The sequence below is a fragment of the Microtus ochrogaster genome, unplaced genomic scaffold (assembly GCF_000317375.1).
Source record: "Microtus ochrogaster isolate Prairie Vole_2 unplaced genomic scaffold, MicOch1.0 UNK16, whole genome shotgun sequence".
NCBI lineage: Eukaryota > Metazoa > Chordata > Mammalia > Rodentia > Cricetidae > Microtus > Microtus ochrogaster.
This window is the reverse complement of record NW_004949114.1, coordinates 5767758-5780856: the sequence shown is the minus strand read 5'-3', so window position 1 is coordinate 5780856 and position 13099 is coordinate 5767758. Positions and strand designations below refer to the sequence as shown.

The following is a 13099-nucleotide window of genomic DNA, read 5'->3' as shown; positions in this document are numbered from 1 at the left end:
TAATAATAAAGTGATGTACTTGTTCACCAGTTGATTTAAAAATTGTCTTCATAGTTTCTATTGTATTGATTAAAATAATAACAATAATAATAAAGCGATGTACTTATTCACCAGCTGACTGCTTTTCTATTATTAGTTATTAATTTCTCCTTGTTTTTTTATTAATTCTTCATTCCACTTTTGGGGGAGTTGTTGGTATTTTTCCAGCTTTTCAATTAATAACTATCATTTTCAAAGAATTCTGCAATTTTATTTTCTATTAATCTCCTTTTGTCCAATAGTTGTTTGATAGTGTGTGTGTCACTGTTAATTTCCAGCAATAACATGGCTAACAATATTTATCAATATTTCATGCATCTGTAGGAATCATATTCAGATTATTTCTAATTTGAATAATAATGAGTTAATATTTTCTTTTCCAGCTACAAATTGTGGTTTTGAGCATTTACTAAGCTTTATGAAATTATCATATAGTTCCATCATTTCTCCTTTCCTGTTCTTCTGTCTAAATCCTCCCATACACCTTTCCTTGTCCCTTTTAAATTCATGGCCTCTTTTTCCATTAATTGTTGTCATGACATACATCTATATACATATACATCATATGCATACACATTCCTAACTATAACCTGCTCAGTCTGTAAACTGTTACTTGTATGTATGTTTTCAGGGCTGAGCATTTGGGATTGCATCACCAACCAATGCACTCTTCCCTGGGGAAAACTATTTCCCCTGCTCTCAGCATTCCTCAGTCCTTAGCTGCCTATTGTTCTGTGTGCATTTGAGACTCCACAGGCTTTGCCCGTTGGCTTTGGAGTGTCTGTTTGTGTCAGCCTTGTTTAGGCAGTCATGTCGGTGAGAATTTTTTGTGGCCCTCTGTTGACTATTCCCTCTTTTTATTCTTAGGTTATGAAATAATTTGGTCCATATAAAAACTTATTTTAAAAACTAGTTCTTTATACAGGGTCTGGGGAGATGACTTAGTCATTAAGGCACTCGCCATGCAAACGTGAGGACCTGTCTCAGATTCTCAGCACCTATTTAAAAAAAGTAAAAGCAAGGTACTGTGGCATATATCTGCAGGTCTGCAGGTCCCGCATTGAAGAGGCCAAGACAGGATGGTTCCTGGAGCTTGCTGACTGGCCAGTCTATCTGAATCTGAGAGCTCCACGTTCAGTGAGAGACTCTGCCTCAAAAAATACTGTGGAAAGCAATTGAGGAAGATACTTTGTTGGTCTGGCCTCTACAAAAACATACACACATGCATGCACACAAACACATGCATACACATGTATGTGATTATGTGTGCACATGCATTCACATACTCACATACTCATATAAAAACCATATTGAGGGATGGAGAGGTTCAGGGTTTAAGAGTGGTTTCAACTTTGCTGTAGGACTCAATTTCTGTTCCCAGCATCTGTAACTACTACAGCTCCTGCATACACCTCTCTCTCTCTCTCTCTCTCTCTCTCTCTCTCTCTCTCTCTCTCTCTCTCACACACACACACACACACACACACTCACCACAGAAAGAGAGAGAGAGATCTAAAGTAAGTACATGTTGGGTTGTTCTTTCCGTGCATTTACTGTGCTGAACGGAGGCAGTTAAAGGCTTCATACTTACAGCATTGCTGTCTTTCATTTTTTCCTCCTCTCTCCTGTAGTCTCTACTTTATTAGAGTTGGCCATTATCAAATGCATAAATACTAAAAAGTGTATTTTCATTCGGCACTTTTCAGTCCTCTTGTCTTTAAGATCTGGTCATTTGCTTATTTCTCCAAAAGATTCCTACATTTTAACTGGACTCAAAAGTAGAAGCTCTCAGTGAGGGCAGCTGACATCACTTGGAAATATGTTCCTGGCATTATTCTCTGATGTCCTTAATTCTCTTGGCCAAAAATTTGGCATATTCTCTGCCTCCTTTCTATTTTTCTTAGTGTGTTGTTTCTTCAGAGCAAGACATTGATATTTGTGCTGCAGGACACGTGGATTCACAAGAAGCTGGACTGGGCATGCTTTGGGCTTCTTTCATTCGTTATTTAATGGCTTTTGGTGGTTAAGATTGTTTAGTGGTTAAGGTGGTTATTATCTTCTTTAGAGAGACTAGAAAAGTATATGGGTATATGGATTCTGCTAGCTCTTTTGGGTCCCAATAACTGAGGTGCAGTAGTATTTGTCAGGCCAGGAATATTCCCCCTTTTTGTTCAGATTGACACCCACAGTGTATCGCCAAACAGATTTAGCTTCCCCTATCCATTTCTCTTTGGTCTGTACCAAGCATGCTCCTCAGTCAACAGCAGGAACATTCTGCTGGGTTCAAAACACCTTCCTTCATGGGAAGACCTTGCTTGCATCCCCAGCCTTGATTTAGACCACATAACCCTTTCACTCATCACCCGGTGCATCAGAAGCTGTTTCTGTGGCCATACACTTCCTGTAGAAAGTTTGAAGTTTGCATTCATCATCTGCTTCAGTGAGTTTCAATAGCCAGTGGCTAGGAAGGAAATATTCATCTTCATTTTGATACAGCTCTGTCTAGGAGGACAGGAGCCAGAATGCCCTACTTGGCCCTTCTTGATACTTCTTGGCCTTTCTTGTTTTATAACCTAATATGGGATCTTGACCTTTGCTTTTAAAATTTTGTTTAAATCTGTATTTTCCTGATAATTACTAACTTACCCATTTAAAGGATGATTATCTAAGCCCTTTCTTCCCTCTAGCTTTTATTCTCTCTTTCTTTATTTCTTCTTATCTGATAAATTTATCATGAAAAATTGATCTTTCAATGGAGAGACAAGCTCTTTACATCATTATAAATTGTACCAGGCTTTTCCTTTCATCTTATTTTGCTTAATGTTTATAGAGGCATGTGGCATGCATAAGTAACATTGTTCTTTGAATTTCTGTTTTATTTACTTTATTTCTGAACTGTTTATTGGTGTTGCAGAATGTTCAGCCATTTGGTCCCTCATCATTGTTACAATGTATTCTCTATTTCCTCTTGCCTCTTGTCTACTCATTCTCTAGTATAAGTAATAGGATTTCCTAGAACTTTCTAGTTCTTCTCATATACTCCTCCTTTTCCATTTTTACTGTCTAACTTGAAGTGAAATCCTTTTACTCCTAGCTTTCCTGTATAAGTATGTACTCACATGAGACAACCAGCTTCCTAACTGCTTCCAGAGGCTTTCTCTTTCTGTTAACTGGTTATGTTTATATTTTCAGGGTGTCTAACATTAAATGCTGTTCTCTCGCCTCCACTACATCATTTTGGCTTAGTTCTGCAGTTCAATGAATTTAAACATGTGTTACCAGACTGCATACCAAATGTCTCTGCCCTTCCAGCTTTGTGTCCGCACATTCTACAGGAAGAGCTCTTGACAGTGACATTCCCTGGATCCTTCAAGTTCCTTGGTATTTATCTTTGGCCTTTATACTCAAAAGTCCTGTGTGGGTAGACAGTAAATCAATTTGTCCTCACAAAGACCAGCCCCAGCCCCAGCTTCCCCACATACTTAAATTTGGCCTCGGTGATGGTTTTTATTTTTTGTTCATTTTCTATTTCTACTGTTACAAATAACTGCAAACTTAACAACTTAAAGCTACAGAACTTTTATTCCTATAGCCCTGGAGGCCAGAAGTCTACAGTCAAGGCACAGGAAGGGCTATATTCCTTCTGAAAGGCACTGCGGAAATTCCTTTTCTGGGATTGGCAGGGGCTCAGGTTTGGAGGTACTCAGCCTGCCAGATTTTGTTTTATTCTTAGAAATTTTCACAAACCAACAATGCAGTGGGAAAATAGATTTTTGCAGACTTGAGAGAGACCCTTCAGACTTCCCACTCTGTGCTCTCTCTCCATCCGCCCCCTAAGTTTGTAAATGTTAGTCACGGGCTTCACTCAGAGAGTGAGACTCTTCAGGCTGAGGGTTTGAAACTCATTTCTTCTTGGCCTGGAGAGATGAATCGGTGGTTAGGAGCACTTACTGCAATTCCCAGCACCCCCAAGGCAGCTCACAAGCATCTGTTTCCCTAATGCCTACTTCTGACTGCTGAAGGCTCCTGTATGGTGTACATACACATTCTCAGGCACACACACATACCAATAAAAACAAAACAAAAACCCTACCACCCTGGTGATTCTCAAAGTAAAGAACGCTGAGAATCTCTGCCCTGTGTCTTATTGGTACCCACTGAGTGGGACAACAGGAAGGATATGTGTTGGCACAGAGACGGTGGGCGGTGAAACTCAGGGCATCTCACTCCAGGCTAAGCCCCTGGTAATATACGCCTTCTTCTCTTCCTGGCACAGCCCCTGAGGGTCTTCTTGTATTTATTAATAACCTCAAGTCACTGTCCTTTGTGACCTTGCATGTTAATAGAGTCTTAACATTCTAGAATTAGAGGAAATGAATGATAGTAATTTTTCCCATGTATATATCTTAGTCGTCCTTTGAGGGCTGTCCCAGAAAACATCTGCCAAGTATAAAACATGCTCTCTCCTCTGTTCAGCTCTTTCTAACTCTCAGAATCATATATTTTTCTCAGCTCATTGCTCCTCAGTGATGGGATGATGTTCAAGTCAACATCAGAACTCTAAAGTCTGCAGTTGGTCGCATCAGTAGAAATTATTGAATAGAATTTGAATAGAATACAGAAACCAGGGTTTAAGCATTTATTGATGCCTTTTAATGGCAATGGACAAAAGAGATAAAACATCTCTGAAAACCCCTGAGATCTGGGGGGATCTCAATGCAAAGAGATGACCTCTTCCATGTCTTCCTGTTTCGGACAGAGCACAGCAAAGCAAGCAAGAGAAGCAAGTTTAGACAAGAAAGCACCCTGTAGAAACGATCACTGAGAAAGAACCAAATGAGAATCATGGCTTTCCATCAATGTTCCATGGTGGGACAAAGCAGGGTAGGCTAGTCTCCTGCCAGCTGTCTTTTGGTACTGGGCACTGGAGTCAGGAAAAGTCATGGCTGGTCTGTCTTCAAATAGGAATATAGTCCCTTGGCTGGGACTCCTTTCTTCTCCCCCTGTATCTGTGCTGTGTCCTGGCCCTGAGCTGAAGAAGCACGAGCATGCAGGCTACCTGGATCCTGGCTTCGGATCACTATTTCCCTTGTGTGGTCATTGACCCATTCATCTCTAATGACAGTGGGTGTGCTCTTCCCCTGCCCTCCCTTTCGGCCCGGGTGGCTGCTGCTCCAGTCTTGTCTTCCCCTCACAGTGCCTGTCTCGGTCTGGACCTGGCCTCCGAGCACTGACTCTTCTGTCTCACAGTTGCTTACTGGTGTCCAGCCTTGTCCCATACCTGGCTGTATCTGGATCCGTCTCTTTTCTGGAGCCCTTATCTGTCGTTCAGACTGGTTTCCATCATGCTCCAAAGTCTGAGAATATGATCCTACCTGTGTCTGGAAGTGTCCTGTCCCTACCTGTCCTGTATGACTGCTGTCTTGTCCATAGATCTCAGTCATTCTGTTTTGGTCATGAATGGACCCATGTGTTTGGATGTGGCTGTTTCCTTCCTGCTGGCTCCTGCTTTGTTCCCTCATCTGGGTGTGTGTCTGAGTATATGATTGTGCCTGGTGGTGGTCTATATCAGCCTGGCCTGATTGGTTTCTATCTTGACTGTGAATCTCAGTCTGTCTGTTCTGGTCATAGGTGGATCTGTGTGTTTGGATACTGCCACCTCTTGTCTGCTGCCTACAGCTCTGTTCTACGGTCTGAGTGCGTATCTGGGTATGAGATTCTGCCTGTGTCTGGTAGTGTTCTGTAGCATCTTGGTCTTCCAGGATTCTGTCTTGGCTATGGCTGCTAGTCCCTCTGTCCTGGCCACAGTTGAATCCCTGTGTCTGGAAGGCACCTTCTTGTGTCTGAGTTGTAGTACCAACTGTGGTCTCCTCTGTCTGCTGGCTAACCTGTGCCTGCCGCTCTGACCTCCTCTCTCTGGTCCAAGTCTTGTCTTCTGTCCTCGGGGTCTGTTCCACCTGTCGTGTTGCTTGTGTTTGCTGGTTTACAATTCTCTCCTGTCTCTGAGACTCAGCCTCCGTGTTGTGACTGCTGATCTGTGCAGGGTAGCTGTCCTGATTCTGGGTGTGTGTCCCCACCCTGACCTGTTCCTTAGACCCCTGATCCCTCTGTCCACGGCTGCTGTCCTCACAATTCTGCTCTGCTCCATCTCTTCCCACTCCAGTGCCACCTCTCTGGCCTTGCTCCAGCTCTTTCCCGGATCCAGGATGGCAGCTTTCAGATCTGTCAGACACGCAAGCACCTGTAGGACTCTCACTAAGTGTCTTAAAGCAGGCCCGAGCAACTTTGAACACTAAGACCAGGAATTCCTTGAACTCCACAGCCCCTGTGTTATCTTCATCCAACAGGCGCAGGACTTCATCCACAGTCGAGGGATCATGGGGGTTCTGGGGGAGAAAAGAGGCCAAGTCAGCATTGCTCCTCTATGGAGAACTTGGTCAGATCCATTGCACTCTGCTTCTAGGCTCCCTCGCTGCACTGCAAACTGGGGACTCTCGAACCCCAGCGCTGCCCACAGCATCACAGTGTGGTGTTCTGTTATTTGTGTCTTCTGCTGTATCATCTCTCTTACTCAAGGACAGAACACACCTTTTGTTTTATACATCCTTGATTTCAGATCTGCAGGATGCTCAACTGGGTAAAGATGCATTGGAGAGGGAATGCGTGTGCTTGCATGCAGCTGTCTGGGCTCCTGGCTCCTTGTGGCTGCCCTTGCCACTTGGCCCCTGGAACCAACCCTACCTGAAACACAGCAGGAGCCTGGCCTCACGGGAATCCAGAGAACTCCCGTGATGGGGAATCCTATCAGAACAACAGGATGCTCTAAGCATGTAGGCACCATCCTAGTGTGCCGGTCTTTGTACCTAAGGACTTCATTATTCCCTCTACTTTAGATGTTAACAGAAAGCAGAAACATGCATTAGGGCTCTGGTTCTGGTTTCCTGGATGGGGTTGTTCTCTTGGAGTCCCTGCACCCACAGTTGTTCAGAACTAGTGCTCCAAAATCCCATTTTTGACCCCACTGGTGAGCTAATGTTTTTAAGCAGCTTTGTGCTAGGCAAGAGCAGTGTCTTAACAGATGCTAGTAAGCAATCACGTTTCAGACTCGGCAGGAAATGTTACAGTGTCAGGTTTGAGAGGTGCTAGAATGCAATGACTAACTTCCCCTCGAGGCCACGTGAAGAATCTATTCTTGCCTGGGGGAGTCTCCTTACCTTGTCTTGAAATTAAACTCAATTTAAAGAGAGAATTGGATCCAAGAATCTGCCCTTTCCCTAAGGATGTGGAGGTATCACCTGCTGTGACCTCTTTCCCTCCATGTCTTTTTTGTTGGCCTGCACAGCTGCCAACAGAGCTAGCAGGCTCGAATTTGGCTGCTTGCTCTTTACACCCCAGGTAAAAGCCCTTGCAGGTAAGCACACTGACTGTTCTTAGCATGTTTCTCCCTCTGATCCCCACATATCATACCACTATGACATCAGCAAACTCATGTTCCAGGAGCCTCTTCAGCTCCCCCCGCGTGAGCACTTTGCAGCCGCCCTCTGACCTGGCATAGCACCCGAAGGCTTCGATGATCCCATGAATGTTTTGCAGCAACTGAGGCATCTGTGAAACTAGCTGGAAGATATAAAAAAAAAAAAATCCCGTCATGGATGCTATAGTCTGTGCAACTAACTGAAAGATATGAGAAGTCCCTGTATGGGCTCCATAGTCAGCTCATCCCCTGCTCTTTCCCCACAGTACGCCTTTCTTTGTGTCTTCAGCTGCATTTGAGGTTTCCCTACCTTCCTTCATCTTTTCCTAAAAATGGACTTTGTGGTGGGAAGAAGGAAACCCCAGGACTTGGAAGGAAGTTTCTGAATCAACATTTAATGCCAGGCTTCAGCACCTACCTGATGTGAACTGGACCGAGATCTTCACTATTCCGAGCCTCAGTTTATTCACTGAGTGAAGGCGATACTTAGCACTTACTTCAGAGAATTATCATAAAGGCTTTAGAAGATAATGCATAAAAGACACCCTGCTGATGCCTGGTTTTCTACTAAGTGGTAGCTATTAAGTATCATCATCATTGTTATTACATACATATATACATATATAATTTGTGTACAGCCATAGACACTGAACTGCTCACAAAGCATTTTCCTGTGTAACAGCTGATGACCCTCGCTATCACTAGCATTTTTATAGTCGGGCAAAAGGACTCAGAGCAGATAGATTTGTGAAGGCCACACATTATTTTCTTTTAACCCATATGCAATTAGTTCTTCAGTATATCCCAGTGTCCTACTGGGAACATGAAAAGGTGGTTAGCCCCTCTTTTGACTTGAAGCTCCCCGGAATCTCCAAGGGGATTCCCTATGCTCTTGACTTCCCTAGAGAAGCTACTTGGGAAGAAGGTGAGATGCACCTGTTGGGAATACTAGGGCTAGGGGGTACCTTCCCGGTGCCAAGATGGTCTCATTTGCTCTCTGCCCTCAGTCCTGGAACCTGTCAGAGAGGTCAGCCTCTATAAAAGATACATGCGTGCTCCATCAAGTCTAAAGGACTCGTGATGAATGGGTCCCAGTCAAAGGCAAAAGTATCCATTTCCACTAGGTGGGTGAAGGTGAATATGGGTGTGGCTGAATGGGCAAGAGACATAGATGTGTTAAACAGACGACTTGGGGAGACCAGAAGGAGGAGAGGTGCTAAAGATGATAGGGTTGAAGTACAAGGGGAGATGGAAGCTTGCAGCTTCTGGGAAACCAGGGAAAGGACCTTGGAGATAAAGAGGAGGACTGTGGGGAGAGGATGGCATAGGTAGAGAAGCAAGGAGTGAGGCAAGGCAAGGAAGGAGGCGTAGTTCAAGAAAAAGCAAATGAGCGTGGTCGGAGGACTGAGAAGTCGAGATCCCAGGGGAGTTGTGCAGGGACAACTGACCCAGGAGTCAGTAGCTTAGACCCTTCCCTCTCTCTGCCTCAGGGCATAAAAGTTCAAGTATCTCCCTTAACACAGTGGATGCCCCCATCATCCCATGTTTTAAAACACAATTACAGTCTCTGATCACCAGCCTATAAACACTGAAAAGAACAAAATGTCCTTTTAGGGACGATTCAGATCATTAGAATAAATTCTACAAATTCATCCTCCCTATGTATAAACTTAGAGTCAGGAAAGAAGTTCAAATTAGCCCCTGCCTCAATAAGACAACGAATTTATTGTCTGCGTTGGCAGAACCAAAATGATTCTGATTCTAGGGGCTCTGAGCATTGCAAAGAACCTTCCAGAATCTTATGGGGTGGGGGAGTTCTGCTGATCCAGGAAGGTGTGTGGGTGGTGGGCGGCTCCACTGCTGCTGCCCACACCATCCAGTGAGGAGAGCTGCAGGCTAGCGCCAGGAGAGGAGAAAGCGGATTGCCTCTGAAGCACACCTTTTCCCAGGTGCTCTGGCTTCAGCCTGCCAAGACTCTGCGGGGGCCCTTTCTGCCTCCAGCTATGCATGGACACCTGCCAGCTCAGATCTGACTGCCCTGGATTCATGAGCTCAGCCTGCCAAGACACTGAGAATGAGCAAGAAGTTCTTCTGGGGGGAACTTACCTAGTGCCCAGGCAGGATGGGACAAGTTTCTGTTAAGCAGTATGTGGAGGATTTGTCAGTGGGACAAGAACCTTTTATAGAGGCTTTAATGGCACTCATGTGTATTTTAGACAGGATGTCTCCACCCTACAAGAAGGCTTGATTCATCCTAGGCTCAGCCCAGCCCAGCCCCACCTCCCTTCTTCTCCAGCTCACCTTCTGACCCAAGGCTGCTTCTGTTTAATTACAGCCTCTTTCCACCACAGTTGGAGCTGTCTCTTGTTGAGTCTATCTTCTTAGGATTAGGAGGCTTCTTCCAATGAGATGGGCTCAGCAGTGCTTTATACAGGACTGAGATCCTGTGGAAGACTATGCATCTCCAGGAGCCCTCGGAGTTATAGAAATCTTGTTTCTTTATTCAAGAACATATCTGTTTAGTGAAGATTATTCTTTTCAAAGTTTTTTTATTTCCTTTCGCTTTCTGATACTACTGCTCTTACTTAGACATGTTCTAAGTTCTTGTTTTGGGATTGTGTAGTTTATGAGTATGTATCTGCATGTATTTGCATACATGTATGTACACATGCATGAAGACTAGAGGTAAACCTCAGATGTTGTTCCTCAGGTACTTTCCACACTCCACACGCTTTTTTTCTGAGGCAGAGTCTCTCACTGGCCTGGAACGTGCCTATTAATCTAGGCTGGCTGGCCAGCAAGCTCCAGGAATCTGCCTCTCTCCACTTCCCCAGTGCTGGGGTTGTAAGTATGCACCACCATACCCAAAGTTTTTTATTCTGGATTCTGGAGGTTTGAGCTCAGGTCCTGTGCTTTTTCATTTAAATACTTTATCGATTGAGCTATCCTCACCTGACACATGCCAGATGCGGTCTCAGTTTCTATTTATTTATTTATTTATTTTACATCCCAACAGCAGTTTCCCCTCCCTCCTCTCTTCCCAGCTCCTCCCCTACCTCCATTCTACACTTCCCCCAACTCCTCTGTTTTATTCAGAAAAGGACAAACCTCTCACGGAATATTGACAAAACATGGCATATCAAGTTGCAGTAAGACTAAACATCTCCCCTTATATTAAGGCTGGACAAGGCAACCCAGGATGGAGAATAGTGTCCCAAAAACCAGCAAAAGAATCAGAGAAAGCCCTGCTTACATTGTTAGGAGTCCCACAAGAGGACCAAGTTACATAACTGTAACATATATGTAAAGGGCCTCGGTCAGTCCCAGGCAGGCTCTGTGGTGGTCGGTTCAGTCTCTGAGACATCCTTTTAGTCCAGGTGAATTGATTTTATGAGTTTTCTTGTGATATCCTTGGTGGTTTCAATTTTTATTCAAACAACAACAAAACCCACTTTCTGCCCTGAAAAGGCAGCATTTTACAGCTGGTGAGAGAAAAGACTGAACATGATCTTGCCCGGTCTTTCCACTAAACAGTAGGAACCTAGTGGCCCTATGGCTAGGAGAGGCCAGACCAAAGGAAAGAGTCCTTCTTCTTACTGATTTGTTCAAACCCCTTTGCTACACACTTCAGAGCAATATCTAAGGTGAAAGTGTCAGTGAGTTTGGCCTGGGAGGGTCGCTGAGCTTTCACGGTAGTGACACCCTCTCTGGGTTCTCTCCGGCCCTATTTCATTGTCACTGTCTCAGGGCCACAAGAGGAATCTAACTGTCAACTGTGTCTCTGTATGTGCTCACACTGGCACGCTCACATGCACACATGTGCACACACAGGCACACCCACACGAACCCAGGCACACCCACGAATGCAGGCACACACACGCACACACATGCACACACATGTGCGCACAAGCACACACACCATACATGCACATACTTGTGCATGCACAGGCACACGCACATGCACACACACATGTACACACACACGCACATACACATACACACATACACACAGGAGGCCATTGTAGACAGCTTGGTGGACTCAGCATCATATGTTAAGTCAGTCTCTCCAATGCAGTGTCATCTGCATCACCCATCAGATCACCGGGTGTGTGAACACTCACCAGGGCTTCTCTCGGGCTGAGTGGCAGCCGACTTCTCACAATGAAGATTCTTGAGTGGCCTGAATTTCTGTCATCATAGCAGCAGCCACAAATCCATCCCTTCCTGAAAGCCTGCTGGGCAGACGTTACACACACTCAGGAATGCACAGTGGTGAAGTGGGGGTGGTTAGAGGGTGTTCATTTATGCTGTACTCCCAAAGAAACAATGTTAATTGTCCCAAAGACAATGTTAATTAGATCTGCTCAAAAACACTCACATTTTGAAGATATTCTTTAACTCCATCATTGCAGAGTTAGAATACAGTGAGAGCCAAAATGACCTCAGGCTACCTTTAGTACTTTAATGGCCATTTATTCTCCACCTGTGTGTCTGAATTAACACTATCTTGACTTGTAGATTAAACTTGGAATATATTGCTAAGATTGACATGTCTAGCTTATACCGACTCAGAAGATAAGGATGTCATCAGATCACATTCAATACTTGTAGCAGAGATTTCCCTGACTTGTGGTCACCGACCTGCGTGGTGTCCCATCAGTATGTCCAGCAAGTGTGATTTGTAACTACCTTTTGTTCTCTGCCTATAAAATGTTCATATAACTTCCATGATGGACCATGTTGCCCAAGGCACCCTGAATTGATGCTATCACGTCATGGTCATGGTTAAGAATAAACTATTTCCTTTGGAGCAAAAATTGGTTTATGTCGAAAACCAGAACATTCATGATTCTTTTCTTCCTTCGCCTTGGAAAAAGAGTAAAAGATTTCTGCAGAGTAGAGGGCTGTTTCCAGAACCAGCTTATATGAGAGAAATTTGATGGTATTTGTTGCCAACACATCCTGACCGAAAGGTGACAGAGACGTGGCTCTTGGAACATAAACAAAATAAAACAGTCAACAGTTCTGGGCCTCCATGATCCTCTCACCAACTGAATCCTTATCTCTCCAGGGTGTAAAGAACACCCTGGAAACCCAGTGAGCAGCTCCCAGTCAGCCCTGGAAATGCCAGGAAGATTAGATAGATAACCCTGCTGACAAGAGCCTAGTGACTTAGGCTCTGTCACTCCTGAGTCTAATCTCTGAGTGACAGAAGTGCTGGCCATGTTGTTTCTCAGCTGTGATCCAGGCAGAGCGTGTGGACAGTGTCTACAGCATCCTTAGTTTGGTCAGGAGAGCTGTAATCTGCCCTATCCAGGAGGCTGAATTTCTCAGTCTTCATAGAGAAAGCAAACTAGAAATACCTAATCTTTTTCCCATTGGATAAAGAAGAGAATATATGGCCAGAGCTAATGGGGATAAGGGGTGCTTCCTTTTCCTGTTTCATGAGAATCCTTCTCCAAACTCTAGTGTCCTGGTTGTACTGAGGGTTTGCTGACTCACGGGTAATGGGAACAGATATATTTCCCACTGTTTTCTTGCCCTTACCCTAGTTGGTAGTCAAAAGTATGGACCTGTCATTTCCCA

General features: G+C 44.4%; 1 protein-coding gene across 1 annotated transcript; it reads right to left on the bottom strand.

Moving 5' to 3' along the window:
* Positions 1 to 4979: 4979 nt before the first annotated feature.
* Crnn (cornulin) lies at positions 4980 to 7644 on the bottom strand. Its single transcript, XM_005367286.1, has 2 exons — positions 7507 to 7644; positions 4980 to 6425 (listed from the first exon to the last, which is right to left on the bottom strand). Exons 1-2 carry the CDS (start codon positions 7642 to 7644, stop codon positions 4980 to 4982), a joined length of 1584 nt encoding a protein of 527 aa, XP_005367343.1.
* Between the last annotated feature and the right edge of the window lie 5455 nt (positions 7645 to 13099).